The following is a 22723-nucleotide window of genomic DNA, read 5'->3' as shown; positions in this document are numbered from 1 at the left end:
GCAATTCATCTAAATACGGTTGTGTTTATTTCCAACCTTAGGAAGATCAAACGCATAAACCCTTAGGGAAAACTCTACGATTCCCTATGTGCATACAGTAGAAAACTCTAAAGAAAATATGCACCACTCATGAACAAGATGCTCAGAAATAAATAAAAGATTGGAGAGAGTCATTATACGGGCAGTTAACAAACCACTGAAGCAGAGAAATGACTTCAAATGATTACTCTCAGAGAGAGTTTGGAGTGGAAATGTGGTTTTCTCTTGATTTAAACACAAAACCTCTGTGTTTTACTGTACATTGGAGTCCTATAGAAGATCAGACGTCTTGTGTCTGTTCCAGTGGTTTTTAACCCTAGTCCTCCGAGACCCCACAATAACATAATTTGTTCCAGCCTTGAACTAACACATCTGATTCAACAATAATCAGCCGCTGCTGGATCAACTGAATCAGGTGTAGTTTTACCTTGCATGGCGGCAAAAATCCATCATGGAGCCGGAGCTGAAACGCCTTATTCATAAAAGCTCTCCTGACTCTCATCCATAATTGCATCAACATACTATCTGCCTGCTCCCGTTTGACTCAAGTAACTGCTTTATAAATTCGGTTACCTTTTCAACAGGTCGAACTTTGACCTTGGACCCCTGCTGATTTAAGCACCCTGAAGGAAACAGGAAACTATTGGTTTGGGTCCGCGTGACCTTTTTTCCTCACACGTCCTTTTGTAACATCCATAGAAGAGGGTGCATTCATGCCTGAACACAACCTGCTGAAAGCAAACTGACACACACACTCGGGTTGAAACATTAGATCCAGGCAAATGGAAACCATTAGGCCATGGAAGGTATCAATACATTAGAATATCAAATTTGCTATTAGAATTTGCTTTTTTAATATTTAAAAAAAAAGAATAATTATATATATATATATATATATATATATATATATATATATATATATATATATATATATATATATATATATATATTTTTTTTTTTTTTTTTTCATTCAGTCATTTTGCTATTTAGCTAATTTTATCTTATAATTATGTTAGGTTTATTTCAATTAACAAGAACAATTTTAATAGTTTAAGTTTAAAAAAAAAAAACACTTTACAAATGGAACAAAAATGCCACAGGTACATTTACTTACATTTTAAAAGTTGAAAATACAAAACAATCTATAAAAAGTGTTACAAATAACAGCAGCCTAGATATTTAATATTAAGACCATTGATGGCAGCAGCACACAAAATCACAAAACTGTTAACGATACAAAACAAGTGTAAAAATAGATAAAATGTCAAAAAACAGACCCCTTATATACATAGTGAACATAATATTTACAATCAAATACATTTCAGTTTTGAAATCTCAATAAACTTTAGTTAAAGGATTCATCGGGTGCCCATTTTTCACAAGTTGCTATGATACTTTAGGGTCTTAATGAAAAGTGTGTAGCATAGTTTGTGTAAATTTTCTCAAGGGTAGTGTAAAAACACCCTTCTTACCCTATCAAATGCAGCTCTTTTCAGAGCAAGCTGTTTTGTAGCATTTTCCTTTAAATGTTAATGAGCTCTGTTGACCCCGCCCCTCGCTTCCTAGCCTGTATTCTTGCTAATTAACACTTTATTAGGAAAGGCAATTTGCAAAGATTCATTAAAAAAACCTTATACTCACTTTTTCTGTAGGCGAAGCTGGACCACGAATGATTTGCACGAAAATAGACATTTAGGTAGATCGAGTTGTTGACAGCTTACTCAGGGCAGGTCTAATGTAAGACACCAGTCCAGTCAATGCTGAAACGCTACTGTCAATCAAACTACCGTGGGAGGGGTCTGTCTGAATGATGTCACAAAGACAGGCATCTGAGATCGGCTCGATTTGAGAAAGGGGTAAAGATTTTTAGTGGGTGGATTTTTATCCTTATAGGGTCGTTGTGTACAAACACATTTCAGTTCAAACTACTTGTAAAAGTGTATGTAGCATCCGATGACCCCTTTAAAAGTTACCCTGCCTGTTGTCGACTGCATTACTTTATTTAGTACTGCAGTTTTATTAAGTATCTATGCACTCGTGGCTAAGACCCTCCACATGGATGACACACACGTATGGCTTAAAAACCCTCAGGAAGCCATATCTGAGTTGAAGCTCTTTTTAGACCCAATATTTTCCTTTAAAGACACATTGTCCTTTTTGTTTTGATATGTTTCAAATTTACATGCCAGATTAAACACAAACACTTCTGGAAGATGAAATGCCATGAATTTTGTCTAGCTATAAAAGACAAGAATAAATACTTCAAAAACTGCATATAAAATTTTCGACAGATATATTACACCATGTGAAAGGAAAGACCTTCAGATGTTTGTAATTTCAGATCTATAAGACCTACGGATGTGCAGAGTGACATTAGCACACTCTTTGGAGTGCAGTACACGAAACAGCCCCAAAGGGGCCACAGAATGCTCCAAACAGGAGTAAAGCAAGGTGCAAAACATTAGGCTGTCACTGAACGCTTCTGGTGGTGTGTGATAACATCCCAGTCAAGCATGTATACCAACCACGGTGAAGACCGCCGCTCTGAATCTGATTCACGAAGTGGTTGATGTTGAAAATGGTGTTTTGGGAACAGTGATATGGAACACCGTCCTTATATCTTGCACCTGAAACGCCTTTAAAATGACGTACACCGAAGAAAATTCAGATGTGAACAAGTGATCATGTCTGAAAAAAGCACCCCAGTGAAAACAAAAGCTCCGTCCTGTCTGAAAATGTCGACTTATTGCCATCTTCAAGTATCTCCAGGGAATGACATTTAGAACAACATCTGCGCCGAGACAAATGTGTTCGTAAGGATCAACGCTGCCGTTTCTTCTAATTGTTTTTCTTCCGTCATTTATCCATCTGTCCTTAATTTATGAGGGCTAAATCACCAGCCACAACAATCTCCCAGAGAGTTCAGAAGTTGTCATTTCCTTCATTTGTTGGTTAAAAAAAATAAAAAAGTCAGATTTTTGCTGTTTGTTTGCAAAAACATCAGATATTCTTGCCTTGCACCTTTTCCATACTAGTGGTTTTAATTTAAGCTAAAAAACAAACCAAACTCTGGCCTCCTTTGGTCTTCATGCTGTAGATGCTAAAAACCGTAACGCACCATGAGTTCTATTCACCACATCTGTGGAAATTATAATAATCTAGTAACTTATTTCCATGTCTGAATAGTATTTGAAGACTTTGCGGATCCATTCAGAGTAGAAAGCCACATTGACGAAGACGGCAGGACGCCTGGCGACGGCACATCCGCGGCCGTTGATGCTCACACCCACTATGACCTTGCTCTCGCCTTCCTGGCACACCAATGGGCCACCGTAGTCTTTCTGTAAGAGGTGAATCAATAAGAAAAGAGGTCACACTCATGAAACAAAACACAGTCATCTGAAATGACAGTTCTCAAAAACCAGGAACTGACTCGTACCTCACAAACACCTTGGTCTCTCTTGCCTCCAGCGCAGATCTTAGTCTCTGTGATGGGCAGAATACCTTTGTGGCTTTGAGAACACCTCTTGTTGCTGACAATCGGAAGCCCCACCATCTTCAGGCTGCCCTCATGACCCGTGCCTAACAGAGAGGTCAAAGGGTCAGTTTTAATAGAAATGTGATGGTCTGGAAAGGTTTGAATGCAATTCTTTATTTATATGGCCCTATGTGTCTAAATAACTCAACATGGGTTCGGGAAAATGAATTAAGAATATTTAGTTTGTACAAGTTTGTGTTTTAATAATGCAGAGTCACATTGTTCCACAAGATACAAGCATGAATAAAAGAGGTCATATTTTATCTGAATTCATGAATGGAGCTGTGTTTTTAAAGTCCATATTCACACTAGTTTAAAGGAAAAAGAAAGGGAAAAAAGGTAGGAAAGAAATAGAAATATTAATATCATCATATCTCGTATATTCATAATATTTTTGTAATAATTCAACAGTGCTCAGACTGAATTATTTAAAATTAAAATTAAATTAAATTTATGCATTTAGTAGATGCTTTTATCCAAGGTGATTTACAGTGCATTCAGGCTAACATTTTTTACCTAATGTGTGTTCCCTGGGAATCAAACCCACAACCTTTTGCGCTGCTAACGCAATGCTCTGCCACTGAGCCACAGGAAAAAATTTCTAGACTAGAATAGAATAGAATAGTACCTTTAGTGTCTCCCCAGCCGTACATGAGGCAGTAGGTGCCTTCTGCAATGGCACATCCTGCGACAGGAAGTAGCACAGTTCGCACATGCTCAGAGAGCGGGGCAGGCCTGGGCATAAGACGGTGGGTTACCAAAAGAATGGCTGGATGAATGAAAATATGAATGGGCAGATGGATAAATGCACTTACGTCGTGAGTTTGAGCAGGGCCAAGTTGGAGCCCTCAGGCCCGCAGACCACATGTGCGATCCGGAGACCCTGTGTGCTGGTGGACGCGTTGAGATGCAGAAGCCCCACCTGCACGGTGTACTCCGAGAGGTCAGGAACGCTGAGGAACGTGCAAGAAACACTATATATAAGCATATATGTCAAGTACATGACAACTAAAATATGCAACTAGAGTATCAGAGAAAAATGTTAAGTCATTTTAGCCTTCTGAACATATCTAATCTGATGTGGATCGCAGATGAAGCGGAGCAGACTTTCTGCAAGTGTGACATATGTAAGTTGGCGAGCGACCCTGGTAAAGTCATCTCCAGCTCTGGTCAAGGCACATAGCATCCAGCCCTGCCTGTGTCTTCATGTGAAGCACAAGATAGCTGAACCCACCAGGGAGCGGATCTGGGGAATGTAGAGATGATCTAAAAGCCAGACACGCACGCTCTCGTTCTCCTTCTGTCCCCCTTTCCCCCCTCAAACTAAACAGAGCCAGCAGGTTTTCACTCAAGTGTCACTGAAGCAGATCCACGGGCATATATCATGCAGCCGAACACAGAGTCTAAACAGATGCACCACTGACAGAGCAGAGAGCCATCAGTCACATCGAGCGGATCTGTCACTACTCTCTCTTAAACCGGAAACTCTGGATCCTCGCGTCTCTTAGAAAACATCAACTGACAGATGGGAACACAAGGCCGGGACGGGCCAGAATCATGCACGCCCAAGAATGAGGAAAACTCAAATGTGGTTTGTATTGTCAAGAGAGAGTGCATAGTTAATAGTAGATGTAAGATGGGTTGAATGGAAGGATTACCAGGTAGAGAAGCACTGCTGATCAGTCAGAACCCATTCCTCTCTGATGAGAGAGCCACCGCACCAATGTCTGTTCCTGTAGGGGGAGAACCAATCAGAATGAGTCTAAAATAACTACTGTCCACAGTGCTATAAAGATAACATATTATTCTGGATTTTCTAGATACTAAAACATATTTTTGCCAAATATCCTAAAACATAATGCCATTAAAACACACACACACACATGTTTGTTTTTGTGAAAAGTGGGTTCATCCCATAGGCGTAATGGTTTTTATACTGTACAAACTGTATATTCTATGGCCCTACACCAAACCTACACCTAACCCTAACCCTCACAGGAAACTTTGTGCATTTTTACTTTCTCAAAAAAAAACTAATTCTGTATGATTTATAAGCGTTTTGAAAAATGGGGACATGGGTTATGTCCTCATAAGTCACCCTCTCCTTGTAATACCTGTGTCCTACCCATCTCATTATACAGAGTTGTGCCACAAAAACAAGAGCACACACACACACACACACACATACACACACACACACACACACACACACACACACACACACAGACAAACATATATTGAACAAACTATATTTTAGTGTTCCAAATGTTTTTAACTTTTTTTAAAAAAAAGAGACCCACAACGTATGCAATACAAAATAAAGTACAATTGAGATTTTATAAATTAGATGTTATACTCATTCTCAAACATTTTTTCCAATATAAAATGTACTTTCATTAAATTATATTGCAATGCTATAGATGTAGAGCGTTGTAACCTGCAATTCTTACCTAAAATAGCTTTTTACCTGATTTAACCTATGTAATTAGTTTTGAAGGTATAAATATTAGAGGTGCTCCGATCACGATCGGCCGATCGTTATGCGTATCTCCTCAGTAAAGCCGGTTTTCTAATCAGCAGTTAATTCCATCAGGTGCGTGATTTCACATAGAGTAGCTGTTAATACACAGAGCCGTTGTTAATAGAGAAGATGCGCAAATCACGTTAATTTTCAGCGTTTATTGGCCCATCTTCTCAGTTAACAACAGCTCTGTGTAGTAACAGCTGCTCTATGTGAAATCACACCCCTGATGGAATTAACCGCTGATTAGAAAACCGGCTTTACTGACGAAATGCGCATTAACGATCGGCCGATCGTGATCGGAGCACCCCTAATAAATATCTATATCTACGTATGGGTTTACATGCAATCTGCTTGCAGTCACATCATGTCCTACATGGCACAAACCGAATGGCTCCTGCTGATTCTGAAGTCTATGATGTTGCTTGCTCAACATTTAAATTATCTGGATCAGTTCGTTCTAAGCCAGTCTTACATCACACTATGATATTTTCTCTAAAGACTTCCACCTCCCCTAACTCCACCTGTCTAGATCTGCCTAGATCCAGGCTATATGCCTATTCATACAGTAGCAGTGTGTATATGTTGGCAGTAGCAAGTCTATACTTGCTCTACATCAGCTTGCTAGTCCACCAAGAACAAATACTTTAACATTGCCGCGTCCATTAATATGGCAAAAAAATATTCTGAGAGTTGACGTGATTCGAAATGAACGCATTTATGTTCTTTCAATGTTATATAATATGTTTGATCTAAATAAAACCAGTTAATTTAGATGTTACCATTTTCTGTATTTATTTAATATGTGTTTAATCCATTGCAGTATTCTTTTTATCTACATATTTAGATTACCGCAGACTGACTTAGATAATACGTAATACTTCATACTGATCAAACAGGAAGTGTGTACCCTTTCTGAATGCTGACCACCCAGCTTCCATCCTCAGCCCGCTGCACCTGCATCCCCCCAACAATCCGTGTGGTCTTGTGTATAAAACAAGATGGTTTTGGTCCTTCACCTGATGAGAGAAGACAAAATGCATTCATAGCATTCATATTAATTATTTAATATGATTTATTCTGTGTTTTATTTTATTATTTGCATTTAGCATTTTTTTTTTATTTGGTGCTTGTGACCACAATAGGCAAGCAGCCCACCAACTGAGAGACACTGCATTGTTAACGTCTACAAAAAATAATTGGTATTTGAACTTACTCTTTTGATGGTCATCAATTGACACTGATTTACCTGAATAATAAAGACATTAAATGTTAGTTTGCACTAAAAAACTAGCAACAATATTATAATGAAGCTGTAGTGCTGTAAATTAATCGTGATTAAATCACATATATGCGATATAAATATATATATATATATATATATATATATATATATATATATATATATATATATATATATATATATATATATATATATATATATATATATATATATATATATATATATATATATATATATATATAAATATGTGTGTGTGTGTGTGTGTGTGTGTGTGTGTGTGTAATTATTTTATATTTTTCTTAGATACATGCATGTGTGTGTATTTATATATACTACACACATAATAAATATACACAGCACACACAAATCATGTTTACTAAAACTTTTGTTTTGGGTGCAATTAAAACATTTGACAGTACTAAATGAAACATTTGAAGTGCATATTAATCCTTGTAAAAAAAAAAAAAAAAAAAAATTCACCACTCAATTTTCATTAATTAAAATGGGGTTATTGTTGAAACACAATGTAATCCAATGTAACTTGGATAAACCTATATACAGTTTTATAGAACTATACCTAGAATATGTTTCCTTTTATAATGACGAATGCCAAGCCCACACAAACAGCATCTCATTCATCAACATGCACTAGCTGACCATCACAAACGTGCCTGAATGAAACAAAATTATAAAAATGCACATATAATTATTATTATTATAAAAAAAAAAAAAAAAAAAATTCCCAGACACAAACTCACTCCATAATATCCAACAGACTTTGAAAGCTACAAATAATGACAAAACACCCCTGGCATGGAGGTCAAGAGAACCTGTCCGTCATCATAACCAGAGTTGTGTGCCATTCAGAATTAAATTGAGCTTTTAACCAGGGAAAAGAGAAGACAAAACAGGAAGTAGGAAACTTACATCGCTCTAGTCCGCAGTAGTCCCAGGGAATAGAGGAGTTGGACGTGTAACACCATGGCCCATGCTTATCTCGGTCTGGATTCCTGCACAAGTTCAACTCTAAGCCCGCGCTGGCCTTCGCTGACTGCGTGTCTCTCCTACACACACACACACACACACACACACACACACACACACACACACACACAAAAACAAAGAACAGGAAATCAGCTACTCAGTTCAGAGAAACAGGCCAGCACAAGACGAATGGAAATGTTGACTCGTATGTCATTGTGTGGCAAGATGTTCAAAAGGAATCATATTAATATCATTCCTCCAGCACCCATAAAAGTTTGAAAGTATGAACTCAGAACGGTCAGTGCGGCTCTGCGTATTACACCACCTCTCCTCGAGGCTACACGCAAGCCAGCGCAAAAACTGCCTGCCAAGCGACTTCTACAGAGTTGACTTACAAAGAAAATAAATCCTAGGGCAAGACAGACAGCCCTCGGATCGCAGGGGCTGAAAACCTAGAATGAAAAATGTGTAGGAAGCAAAGAGTGATAGAGTGGAGAGGTAATTTCTTGTCCCCAGTGACCGCTGAACAAGCCAACACTGAGTTTTCTCAGAGACAACCTTTCGACCCCAAGTGAGGCAGACTCGCTGGCTGGACGCCATTTGAAGAAGCTGATTGGCTTTGATCTGCCCGTGTTTTGAGAGCGGGGGACAGCACTTCCTGGGGTCAGAGGCCACTCCTGCAACATGTCCATCTGTCTGTGCCATTTTGGCTTTTAAAATTCCTGTAAATTAAGTAATGTTAACAGCTTAGTCTGAGTCGAGGGACTACAGGATGCTGAGCGAGCTGCTTTATGGGGCATTTGTCTCCCGTGGAACAGCGTGTGGTACTTTCTGTCCGCGGTGTATCAGTGATGAATATGAGCGGCCCGGCTCTCCCTTCTCTGTTTGTTATCACTGCCTCGGTTCTCTTTCGATGTTGTAATTCTGCCTGATAACTGCCTTTCAAAGCAAACTCAACGTCACTGCTAATAAATGACTTCTACAAAGAAGACTGGTTCCAAGAGTCAACAGGAACCCAAGAGAGAGCAAAAGTGCAAAGCAGCATTACATATTTCAAAACCTAGTGAACTGCCTCACTGCCTACATAGACAGCCGCCTTCTAAGACAGCATTCTAACTAGAATGGAACATCGTGAGTGACCAAAGCCCAAAGAATACTTTGGCCGTCCGCATTCCGTGATGGTCCGCACACTGTCTGTGTGATGTTTTTGTCATCGTCAGCAGGGGCCGTGGACATCCATGGAAAATGAAGGACACATAGAAATCTACATAGTCAGGTGTCATAATGTAAAACATGGAAAAGCACAAAACACTCACAACTGATTTCAGTGCAGGTAATTCAAGATGATTGACACTATACTCAATGCCCAATATCTAGGAAGATTTTGGTTCAAATTTAAGGGAAAACAGTCATTACTTCAATATTTTTAATTAAGCGTATATATATTATATCAACATTTTGCTTATTTGCCGACCATCTTGGATCCTTACACTAAACTCATTGCATAATTAAGTGAACTACATTTTGAAAGAGTTTACAGCTTCTTACATTTTAAAAAAGATCTGTCATTGAGAGACAAATATTGACTGACCCGTACTCTCTATAATGAATTAGAATTGTCAATTTCTGTAGTAATCACCAAATGGAATTTCAGAAATATTTCCATATACTGTAGGTTATTAAAGCCCTGTAAAATCTGTTCCGCTTCAACAATTCAATCTTTAATGGAAAATCCACAATTGCTTTTATTTTTGAGCTGCAAAACAGAGGTTTAAATAAAAAAAAATCCTTAAATAATTTTTTTTATGAATTGTATTATTATTATTACCAGGAGTACATTCTGTTATACAGTAGTAATATATATCTGTCATAAATTCTTCAAGATAATACAAACTTTTATTTTGGCAGGTTGCAGTAAATACCTGTGCTGCTCATTCACACAGATACAGATATTTAAATAGCAGTCTTTTGCGGTGTAATATTTTCAATTGATACTAATCCATAACACAGCTGATTGAGTGTACAGCTCTACATATTATTTTGGACAATGGCAGCCAGTGGTTTTCTTTGAACAATGGAATAGAGTGTATTTTAACTTCTTTTAAAACTGACACATGGCAGCTTTAAATGGTTTCAGTGATTTCATGGAAACATGTACCTGAGTGTGTGGTCGGACCACAGCCCACAAGGAATCCCAGATCTTGTTTTCGACAAATTACCACGGTAACTCTCCCCATTGTCTTCATAACATTCTAGGACACAGATAAAACAGACATGAAGATAAGAAAAATGTCAAGCAAGTATAAACACATGCATGTACCTTCAGTAAAATCAAAGCTCCATGTTTAGATTATTTATGGATTTGCTGATTGTATCCATGCTGTCATGAAGTAAGCATGTTTGAAATAGCATTTTATTAGTGGGGGAGGGCCAATTTCACGTCAGGGGCCACTTTACAATTGGTGGTTGGCAAACGTGTAAGGGAGAAAAGCTTTTGTCTGTGCCAACATCTGACTGAAGTTTGAGTGAATCCAGAGAGGCACTGCCCTGTCTCTCTGACCTGGAACCTCAAAGAGACTCTTCTGGTGAGAAATGTGTCTTTTGAAACACAAAGCTGGAACATGCATAAAAAAAGAAGAGATTATTCTAATAGAATTTTAAAATGGACTACAAAATTCGTACAGAATAATCTTTTTCTTTTATGATTGCTTGTGTGACACAGATGAAGGGAATGTGGGGGTACCCAGAACAAAACCACACTTGAGTTGGGTGCCAGAGCTTTACAGGCATTCTCCATACGTCCATGATGGCGCCTGTGCGCAAAACATCTTTGTCTTTAATCATTAAAATTCTTGTAAATTATGACGAGCTAAGTGTTTTGGAACAACACAATTCATTATGTTGGTAATCATGGTTCATGATTCCTGGGCAATACATGTGTGAATGCGTGTAAGATGTGTGTGTGTGTGTGTGTGTGTGTGTGTACTGTGTAGGCTCACCTGTGCTGTCAAAGCTCTCTGACTCACATCTGGGGATGTTGGTACAGAAAGCTTTGCGCACTTTTGGGTCTGTTGTGAAACACCAGGGAATTTCAGAGCCATCAGGGTTTCTGCAAAAGTTCTCCCTGAGATCCCTGAGTGGGACACAAACAGTTCTGTAAAAATCACTTTTGCATGTATATTTTTCCTGCTTATCCTTTTTCAGGATGTCGGTAGTGGTTTAGGATCAGTCAGACGTGAGCAAACCCCAAATCATAGCCCATAACTACAAAAAAAAAAAAAGTATATATATATATACTTTTTTATATATATATATATATATATATATATATATATATATATATATATATATATATATATATATATATATATATATATATATACTTTTTTTTTTTTTTTTTTGTAGTTAGATTATATATACTTTTTTTTATATATATATATATATATACTTTTTTTTTTTTTTTTTGTAGTTATGGGCTATGATTTGGGGTTTGCTCACGTCTGACTGATCCTAAACCACTACTGTCACTTAATGGATTCAAAACTGATTCAAATGATTTTTTTTCCATGTGACTTTTTATTTATTAAAAATGTCTATATAAAATAAATGCAGGTAAAAATGACTGTACTGTATATAACTCTAAACTTAGCAAAAAAACAAAAAAAAAAACAATCTAGAACACGCCTTCATCTTCATAACTACATTTCATCAAATAATCTGAATCTAATTGGAATCATTAGCTGTTTGATGGTAATTAAGGTTCACTAAAAAGCTGTAAGCAATATATCATATATGTACTTTATGTATACGTTTAGCTATATTACACAGCAACTACCTAACTATCATAGAAATCATCAGAACACTTTAGCAACCACACAGCAACATGTCCTGAAAAACATAAGTGTAGCATGACTCACTTGCATTTATAGTTGTGTGGTGTGTATGAATGGTTGTGAGGAAAGAGGGCGTCCCAGCGCTGACAGGTCACTCCTGCAGGGGTCACATTGACTGTACCCCTGTAACCCTCTCCCTGACCCTGAAAACAAGAGGTGGTCACCTCCACTTCCACATCATTATCTGAGCCTGAGCGAGAGAAAGGGAGAGAGAATGTCAGGAATTCCAAGCGTCAGCATTTGAAAAATGTTTCCATTTGAAAGATGCCATGAATGAAATACAGGAGTAACACTTGAACCACAAGATTTACAAGTCAGTGCACCTGTGCACAATCCCTGGGCTAAACTAAACATCACGCACACATACAAGTATCTGCGGTGGGAGAGTGGTTTCCTTCACATGTGCTAGAAACATTTAGCTTGAACTAAACTCAAAACAGACAATATTCTGATTAGTATTCAACTATGTAATGACAAAAGTTGGAAAAATTAACATACCACACACACTGATGTTACAGTACTCCCATGGTGTGTTTTTGTCCATCGTGTAACACCAGGGACGCACGTCATTATTGGGATTGCGGCAGTAGTTGTCATCCAGGCCTTTACCTACATGCCTATAGATATAGATACAAAGGAGCATGTTGTAAAACACACAGCTGGGGTGTGTGTCTGTGTATAGATGTGAATATGTACCTGTGAGGCTGGTAGGTGTGTTTATGAGGTTTCTGTGAGTCCCATCTCTGGCACTCTTTCCCACTCTCTGTGTGATCCATGGGCCCTCTATATGTTTCCCCATTACACTTCATACACTCCACTACAAACACACATGCACACAGGTATTGCAAACACCAAATGCACACATAACAATAGTGGAATATCATGCAGAAAGTACAACAAACACAAATATACTGACATATGGTACTCTCAAATACAGATTTGTACAGACACAAAAGCACATTTTCTATATACCGTATTTTCCGGACTATAAGTCGCACTTCTTTTCATAGTTTGGCTGGTCCTGCGACTTATAGTCAGGTGCAAGTTATTTATCAAAAATAATTTGACATGAACCAAGAGAACTGAACCAAGAGAAAACTTTATCGTCTACAGCCGCGAGAGGGCGCTCTATGCTGCTCTGTGCTCCTGTAGCCTACACTGAGCAGCATAGAGCGCCCTCTCGCGGCTGTAGACGGTAATGTTTTATCTCGGTTCTTGGTTCTAAATAAATGCGACTTATAGTTCAGTGTGACTTGTATATGTTTTTTATTCGTCATGACGTATTTTTGGACTGATGCGGCTTATATTTCGCTGCGACTTATAGTCTGAAAAATACGGTAGTATTGATGAAGTCATCTCTAACCTTCTGAACACTGGGGAAGCCCACATTCCTGGTGCCGCGTCTCAGTGAGTTCAGTGAAGCACCAGGGTCCACTTGGATCATTGTCTGGGTTTCGGCAGAAGTTCTGTCGCAGGTCGAACTTTTTGTGCCTGGCAGGCTTGAAACTGGTAAATAAATATACAAATAAGAAGAGGGAATACATTTAGAAACAGAAATTCATCAACCAGATCAACCAGCTCAAATTGACTTTTTCAGAGGTGTCCAGCCATTTTCCTAGAGGGCCACTGTCCTGCAGCCTGCAGCTCAAACTCTATTTAAACACACATGAAAGAGCTATTCGGGGTCTTCAAGATTGCTAGAAACTTCCAGGCAGGTGTGTTGGCTAGAGAAGAATGTTGCAGAGTGTTCCAGAAACAAGATTGGACAGACCTGTTCTTCTGTAATATTGTTTGAACAATTCAGACAAATTAGGCAAAAATATAAGCTTAGAAAAGTATGTATTTTGAGTTTGTGCCAGTGCTGGTTCAGCTTGAGAACTGAGACGGGTTGATCAGCATGGTCATTCCTTTTAAGCTGGTTGGCTACCTGATGGAACTAGTTAAAGCCCCTTTCACACAGAGCATTGATCCTGGAAAATTTGTCGGAATGACTTCTGTGTGAATACAAACACGTCCCGGGATGGGGCCTAGTAACTTTGCCAGGATCAGTCCTGGAACGAGCCCAGCGTGAAAAAAGGCAGGACCAATGCCACAAAGGGTGTGTCATGGTCACTTTAAGAAACTTGGTGGTCTTTTGGCAGAGGTCCACACCAGGCTAGTCTACATTCTACGGGATGACCAAAATGGTCTACCACTGGGGTGCCCAATAGTGCTCCTGGAGGGGCCACCTTTTACACATGAACCAGTTGATCAAGGTTTTTTGGATTACTAATAATTCTTAACAGGTAGTTGGAGAAGGTAGGAGCTAAACTGTGCAGGAAAGTGACCCTCCAGAAGCAAGATTGAACACCCCTGGTCTACCAGATCCCACAGTCCTATACACCAGTGGTTCCCAATCCTGGTCCTGGAGAATCCCTAACACTGCACGTTTTTTGGTGTCTCTCTTATATGATGCACACATCTGAGGTCTTGGAGCCTTCACTAATGAGCTTATGAGTTGAATCAGGTGTGTTTGAAATAGGGAGACGTCTAAAATGTGCAGTGTTGGGGGTTCTCCTGGACCAGGATAGTGAACCACTGCTATACATCAGTGGTTCTCAATTCTAGTCCTGGGTCACCGCTGGTCTGCACATTTTGTATTTCTCTCTTATCTGACGCCCTCGGTTCAGTTCACAGATCTCCCTCCTAATGAGCAGATGATCTGAATCAGGTGTTTTAAATAAGGAAGATATACAAAATGTGCAGAGCAGTGGTACCCCAGCACTGGAATTGAGAATCACTGCTATATACAATAAGCAGTATGGATGTCTTCCATAGATACCCTCAAATCCAGCCCTGGAGGGCCACTGCCCTGCAGAGTTTAGCTCAAACCTTGATCAAGCTCACCTACCTACATCTACTTTCTAGTAACTCTGAATACCATGATTAGTTTACTTGCTTGGTTTAATTAGGGTTGAAGCTAAACTTTGAACTGGATTGGAGGAACCGTCTACCAGGCTGACTTGAATCAATCATCTAAACCAGCCTGGACCAGCTAACAACCATGTAAACCAAGCACATTGTGCCCCAGCATATGCTATCTGATGATCTAAATCTAAGTGAACCCAAACCTTTGAAATGATCTGGAAAAATCCCGTTGCTTCTAAAACATCAACATAAGCTAGAATGGCACCATATCAGGACACCATCTAAACAAAAGCCATGCAGAGCAGATGCATTGCTTGACCAACTGGATTTTAAAAAGGCTTGCAATGATGGAATGGACTGGATTCCTGCATCTGGATCTTGTGGCTGATTCCACATGAGGCCTGAGCTCTCCATAGCTAATGACGTTGTGCTAACAGATGTTAGCCAGCCATTTCTCTCTGGCAGCCAACAGACACTCTCACACTCTGTATGCAATCCCAACAGAAACTTGAAATTTTTCTTAATCCCATTTACAACACCAGGAGACTATATGGGTTGGAAACTGGTCATTTATTGGAAACCTTTCGTTTGTACAAAAGGTTTGCATCTCAAAAAATGACATTTCAGGGCAGCAGGTCGCTGTGGAACCAGCACCAACACCTTGCTGATAGGACAAAGGCTTTTGTATTTTGTCTTCTCAGAGAAGATTTACTTGGCTCACATTACCTTCTCTCTGATTGCTTTCTGCTGTCTCCCCATTTGGCTTGGCCAAATGGATGAGGCAGGTGGACATGTTGTGCTGGTGGACAGAATGAGAAGCTTGAGTCTGAGAGGGAAAAGATCTTATCACATGGAAAAAGGTTTGAAGGGAATTGAAGTAGGAAAGTATTGTTATCCATAGGGAGGAGAAGGTCTGGATTAGCATCTGTGCTCTAGTCTCGAGTGCTGCTCGTATTTTAATGTGTCTGCGGCTTTGTGAGCTCAGCTGGAGGGCAGACAGAACATGACTTCAGTCCATAAATCCTCCTCCTCTTGTTCTTTCTCTATCTTTATTTCATTCTCTCTCCTCTAAAATCTTTATACAGTTTGTAAGCAGTGTAAAGCTAACAACATCTTGGCTAACAAGGACCTGGAAACAATTGACCTCATTAACAGATTGGCTTATTTTCACGCACTCAAGGCATTACTCTGTACAGTCCTACTTAACTTCTGTTGTCAGAAAGATGACTCTCAAATGACCAGGCCTGAAAGCAATCTCATCTGCAGTCCAGACTAATCAGCGATTGTTGGCAGATAGCATGCTAGCGGCGATTAACAGCTAATGGTACGTCTGTGCTAGGAACAGTGAGGACTATTGCGAAAATTGCTAGCTGTCAGAGACCATATGAAAGCTGAAAATGAGAAGTTTAGAGAGACTTGAGTTACAGAGTGGTTTAAGAGAAAGAGGCAAGAATTCACTATGAATAGCATTTTTTATTAGCGACAGATATTTACACAGTGTAAAAAAGGGTAGATGCTATTTACACGAAGTGTAACAGATCTTAAATACTATTTATACTGAGTATAAATATTGTTAGATAATGTTTGCACACAGTGTAAATTGCAACAATTAGCATCTTGTTTACAATTCCAAACAGTGATAGATGCTATTCACACCAAGTGTAAATAGAAATGCTATGCTATATAAATTGTTTGTGCTTTATCTGAATGTACCGGCTGCATTGTTGTAGAACCCGATTCACTAAGAAACAAAGACGAGTCACAATGCAGCATGTAGATGCATGTTTCTATTGGCTGAGACAAATTTTTAAGAGAACTTTAATTGGTGCCTGTGCAAAAAATGGAAACTTTTAGGTTTTTTAAATAAAATAAAATGAAATAAAATAAAATGTTTACTTGTGTTCATGTGGGATGGACATATTCCAAGCTTGACACGTAATTCCAGTCTTTGTGAATGACCTTCTTCCCTTGTAGTTGACACCTGACCCAATGATGCACTCTCTCACATAGTCTGTGGAAAACATACTCATATATTCATATAATCTGAAACTATAAATGATGTTAACAGATTATACATTTCTTTGACATCCTGATGTGTTTAAAGTCTCTAAGCAAGAGTTTTATTGATGATAACGGCATAGATCTAAACGTCAAGACTTATCATCATGCTTTCTTATACTTGGTTTGCTGTCTGCTGCCAAATGTCTTAAGCACGTATTGTTTACAATTACATTTCACACTTAAAGCCACTGATCTAAACAAACACGACTGGCATTTGCTCTGTATTACAACTAAACATTTACAGGAAACTTCAGAAGAAATGCAAGTAAAAAGTCAAGTGTGAGTGAACTTCTTCAAAAGTGTATTGCAAATATTTACCTTTCTTCTCGTAAAGGTCATAATTGGGTTTTCGCTCTCTTTTTGCGCCTTCAGAGAAACGGTCGAAGGGAAGTAAGTGACATTTCCTGTTTATGTGGTCAAAGTAGAATGCCCTGTAAGGAGGCAAGTAGAGAAAACTAAGAAAACTAAAGACTTCTGTTGGGTCAGAGACCCACCTGGATCAGATGCGCGTCTGTTAAACAATTTATTCACCCCAAAATGAAAATTCTGTTACCATTTACATACGTCCATGTCATCCCAAACCAGAATGACTTAATTTGTTCTGCATAACATAAAAGAAGATATTCTGAGGAATGTTTTTGTCCAGTTATTGGTGTTCAAAACAACACTGGTCCACATTGACATCAACAGTATATACCAAAATAACATTTAAAAAAAAACAAACGGCATCATAATGAATAAATGGTATGAATTAAGTAAATGATAACAGAATTTTATTACTTTTATAAAGTAAATAATAACAGAATTTTATTTTTTATAGGTGAATTATCCCTTCAAACTTTTGTTTTTGTTTGATTACATATGCATGTGTCACCTGCAGGACTTCTTGCTCTTGCTGCATTTGTGTGCGCAGTCATCCAGTGAGAGGCTTCTACTCCGAGGTGATTCCGGACAGTCTGTACAAAGCAGCCGGCTGTTTTCACTTTTCTGATACCTTTGCAATGTCTGTTTCCTGCACTCTGAACAAAAGAGACAAGGAGATTAAACACAAACACATATGCAGATACTTAAAACACATGTAGATGTACACTCGTAATCTCCTACATGTGGGAGCTGTCACACACATTATCAGAAGGGTCGTTCTCAGGAAATGGTGCCATTTGTGCCCAATTTGTGTCTCTATGTGACGTAAAACTGATATAATTTGACAGATTTTACCCTCTTAAGCATGTTATGTGTAATGCCTTTAATTCTTTTTACAATATACACATTGCCGTTCAAGTTTAGGGGTGTGTAAGGGTGCTTTCACACTTGGTTCACTTGCCTGGTCCGAACCCGAGTTTGTTTGCTCCCCCCTCCCCCTGCCCCCGCTGGACTGTGTTCATATTATAATATTTGAATCCGAACCGCGGTCCGCTTACATCATCAAGCCAGCAGCTGTTTACCCCGTTGCTTGGTAACGACAGTGCAGGAGAAGGCGGCAAATGCATACCATTACTCTGTGCACTTTTATGTATTACGTTTTTGAACTGTTCGTTTTGTTGATAAAGCTTCGGTACATACAAGGCACTTGCATCTGTCTTACGAATTTACTGAAAATGCACAAAAAAACGTTGAAGGCGAAAATAAATGAGATTTACAGCTCTCTGCTTGCAGCGCGTCAGTCACGCTCATCAGGAAAGTGAGTGAAACACACACACAAACACACATTTTCATCAAATAATTTGTCATTAAAATCGGTTCACTTCCGCGATTTGGTACGATTGCGTTCACATGAGAACCGTACCAGAGTTCACATGAAGTGTACCCCAGACCACCGTTTTTAAGTGGACTCAGGTACGGTTCGCGGGTGCGGATCCGAGTACGGAAGACAGCGTTCACATCATCCAAACGAACCGAATTCTGACGTCAATCGACCCCAGGTGCGCACCAAAAGTGCTAGTGTGAAAGCACCCTAAGATGAAGAATCAGTCTTCAGTGTCACATGATCCTTCAGAAATCATTCTAATATGCTGATTTGCTGCTCAAGATATATCTCTTATTATTAGCAGTGTTGAAAATAGTTAATTGTTTTAAGCATAAAATATGTTGCATTAATTCCAAGATACTTTGATGTCAAACAAAAGCAAGCAGAGTGAACACAACTAGAGTCATTGGCATTCATGTCCTTTCACATTAGCAAAATCAGGTTCTTGTTTACTATTTTATGACTGTCTCTTCTGCAGAAATGAATGAGAGGCCAGTGAGAGGGGCCCAGGCTCTCATGATTCACTGCACTCCGAGGACATCCCTGAAGTCAGCTTACATTCATGGGCAAAGCTATGAATATCCATAATCTTTCTAGTGGTTTCAAGTCCAACATCTTCTTTACATTCTTTATTTGCTGATCTGCACTACTAAATTTTAAACATACAGAGACAGTTCGCCCCAAAACTTAAAACTCTGTCATTACTGTCTCATATTGTCTTATCAAAGTAGTTTATACAACTCGTGTACATTATTTCAAGATTTCCGAATCATATGAAACCTTTATGTGAAGAAAACACTGAAATGTAAGACATCTTTTTACTGCTAATTTTCCCAACAGTGAGCTTTAACGGCAGGAACCGGACACTGAGTCAGAGAGTTCATCCAGTGCATGTGTATTTGAGGCTTCTGGACTTGTGAAGCCCATCTGAAGTCAACAAAAGTGTTGCATTTGTAGGCTTCACAAGGTTGCTCGCAAGTATTCATTTGCAGACCTTCAAAGCACACTTCTGCCTAATTCACAGTGATGTGGACTTCACAGCAAACTACTACTGTAAGGGTTTAAGGCCCCATATACTTCAAGTGAAAGTTGGAAAACTGATGCAATGTCATTTCAAACAAAATTGGGCCAAAACAAGTTTGTTTGCAGTATGCTTTGGAAGTTTGAAAAAACTTGCCATATCTAGCTTTCCAGAAAATTAGCTCCGCTGGTGAACTCCTTCAAACAATGTCCATGTGTAGGTTTTCAGTAGTGCAGAGATTTATGAAGCAAACCTCTGGTATGCTGTTGGTCAGCACAGCAAATCTGCATGATCAACTTGAACTTAAGTGGAATCTGTGTGGGGAACTTATTCGCCCTCAGACGAAACACTGCGGGTTTCACCAAGCATGACCTCTGGGACAGGACTAAACTTGACCCAATCATTCTTCAGACTCAAATTTCAGTCTGTTCCGCACACCAATCTATTGAATGACTCCCAAAACTCGGAATATAGCATGCAAGTTTATATGTATTCATTTTATGATCGTTTTATTTTTGTCTAATGTAGTTTTAAGTTTTACAGGTATGCTCGCTTCATTTTGGGTTAACGATCACCTTTTAAAAAAGTTAATAAAAGTCTACATATCTCTCCCATACTATCGCGCAGTAGTCTTGGGCCCGGTGCCTTGATTGTTAAGTGATTTGGTAAACTGTTGAAAATCAGTGGTGTAAGGTAACACTCAGTTTGTTTCAGACACGTGCAGTGCTGGCAAATCTCCTTCCAAACTCTTGTGGCTTAAGCGGTTTTGGTGAGAACACATTATTAATGTTTGGGCCGCATCTGAACACATCTGGATTTCATCGAGTTGCTCTTCAAACATTGATCTTTTCCTTCAGCGCCCCAATTAGACTCCTTTAAATTCCTTTTTCTGGCCTGTCGGGGGCATCTTTATCTCCCAGACTGCTTATTAGATTTGGCTAAATCTCTTCCTTAAATAACAACGGGATGGTGTGTTTATGGTAGAAATGAGGACGGGCATCAGAGAAACATCAGCATTAATGTTTTCAGTCTGACTCACTAATGTCCTTTCCTTTCCTAAAGCTTCAGTGAAAGTTTGAAGAACTTCTCGTTCTGTGTTTACGCAGCACATCTGGTCCGGTGGATATTTGCAATAGTGAAATATGGGAGAAATTGCTCTGTCCAGATGTTGCACAGCATGTCAATAGCTTTAGAGAGTCCATTCACCTTATATGTGCTTTTGCCCATTGCGGGAAATGTGCACACTGGGAAGGGACTGTAGCATTGCTGTAGTGGATCAAACGATTCATGTCAATGTTATTCAGCATCAGATTAAGTGTACGTGTTAACGGTTTTATAAAACTTTTGCAGTTTCAGACCCCCTGAGGGCAATACTGCAGAAAAGTGTCTTGCTAAAAGACACAATGGTGGTAATGAATGGCTCATCACGTGTGGGATTTGAACCTACAACCTACCAGCCCAGATCTTTGACCAATAGGCCACACCAACCCTCTGCTCTACGTGATGCATGTAGCATCTTCAGGCTTCAGTTTATGAGACTGAAACATGAGAAAAGGTCAATGGATTTGTGCAAAATCCAAACCAAATATACATTAGTGTGAATGAGGACAGTATGAAAACTATGGCTTCCTAAACATAATTATATTAAAAACCACTTGGATTGTTTATTTGTGTTTTTAGCTTTCCACCTAAAAGTTGGGAGGACTTTCTGTTATTAAATTGATTTAAACTCAAATGAACCCCTCAGTCGCTCTGTGTGGAGAAAAAGATGAGCTCCTTTTTCACCAATAGTCTACTTAACCTTCCAACAGTTTACTGTGATAACCATAGTTTCTACTGTACACTGTAAATATGTCAACTTTAATAATATCTTCATGCATTTCTAAGAGTTTAGAGTTTCAGCTCAAGTTTCTTCATCAGTAAAGTCATTCAAAACGTCTGAGAAGTGCAATGAACTTACAGCTGGTCGTAACCTACTGCCGTAACCAATTTGCAACAATTAAACTTTATTCAAAGGTAATAAAGTTTAATTAAACCCAATTTTTAGAGCCTTGAGAGTGAGAGTTTACAGTGCACTTTGGCATTAATACGAGATCTCCTTCAGAGGAAGAATTCTCTTGGATATTTTTGCCTTTTTATTTTATTTTATTTTTGTATTTCTTGTGAGGACACTGATGGTTTGTAGTTTCACTAGAGTATGACTGCAGTAAATATGGTATTTGATCACCATGGTAAGTCTTAAATACAAAACATACACAAAATAATATCCAATATCCTCACAATCACAGGTACCCTAAAAAAGCACATCACTTAGCCTATAAAAAAAAGAAAGAAAAAAATATCTACATGAAGTAGTTATGAATACATAACTTAATGACCTTCTGTTTAATTGATGTGATATTTCTCAAAGAAATCTAACAGTCACATATTTGCATTGTGTTTTAAACGATTTACACGATCAGTTAATCAATAACGCACTTTGACTTCACTTGCGCATTACGCGCTGGTCACTCACCCACTTCCACAGAAAGTACGACGAACAGAAGAGCTTGATAAATCCACATTATGTCCGATTTCACGATTCTCGGTCTTATGTTCCAGGATTTGGGATGGAGAGTTTATAAGGTCCGAGCTGGTGCTGCTGCTGCTGGTGTGAGTGAGAAACGGATCGCAGCGATCTCTATCTTCTCTCTCACAAACACACACACACACACACTCTCTCTCTCTCTCTTTCACACACACGCACGCACAACATTTGCGTTCATTGGC

At 38.9% G+C, this 22723-nt stretch overlaps 1 protein-coding gene across 1 annotated transcript; it reads right to left on the bottom strand.

Moving 5' to 3' along the window:
• Nucleotides 1-1138: 1138 nt before the first annotated feature.
• Nucleotides 1139-22659, bottom strand: LOC127974348 (hepatocyte growth factor-like). The gene is made up of 18 exons (XM_052577547.1): nt 22470-22659; nt 18061-18205; nt 17505-17617; nt 17022-17136; nt 13582-13724; nt 12915-13035; nt 12717-12835; nt 12243-12408; nt 11325-11458; nt 10484-10577; nt 8269-8405; nt 7315-7347; nt 7009-7117; nt 5236-5310; nt 4393-4530; nt 4206-4312; nt 3479-3621; nt 1139-3380 (listed from the first exon to the last, which is right to left on the bottom strand). The coding sequence occupies exons 1-18, from the start codon at nt 22516-22518 to the stop codon at nt 3198-3200; spliced, it is 2124 nt and encodes a 707-aa protein (XP_052433507.1). The 5' UTR covers nt 22519-22659; the 3' UTR covers nt 1139-3197.
• Between the last annotated feature and the right edge of the window lie 64 nt (nt 22660-22723).

Source organism: Carassius gibelio, chromosome A4 (genome assembly GCF_023724105.1).
Source record: "Carassius gibelio isolate Cgi1373 ecotype wild population from Czech Republic chromosome A4, carGib1.2-hapl.c, whole genome shotgun sequence".
In the NCBI taxonomy this organism is placed as follows: Eukaryota; Metazoa; Chordata; class Actinopteri; order Cypriniformes; family Cyprinidae; genus Carassius; species Carassius gibelio.
This window is presented reverse-complemented; position numbering and strand designations above follow the sequence as displayed.

What these genes read in the sequence shown, in the direction of transcription:
- LOC127974348 (XM_052577547.1), bottom strand. Translation starts at nt 22,518, where the DNA reads ATGTGGATTTATCAAGCTCTTCTGTTCGTCGTACTTTCTGTGGAAGTG. An exon ending in CACACCTACCAGCCTCACAG is followed by an intron (nt 12,836 to 12,914) that starts GTACATATTCAC and finishes CTATATCTATAG; the next exon opens with GCATGTAGGTAAAGGCCTGG. An exon ending in CAGCAGTGCTTCTCTACCTG is followed by an intron (nt 4,531 to 5,235) that starts GTAATCCTTCCA and finishes CACGTTCCTCAG; the next exon opens with CGTTCCTGACCTCTCGGAGT.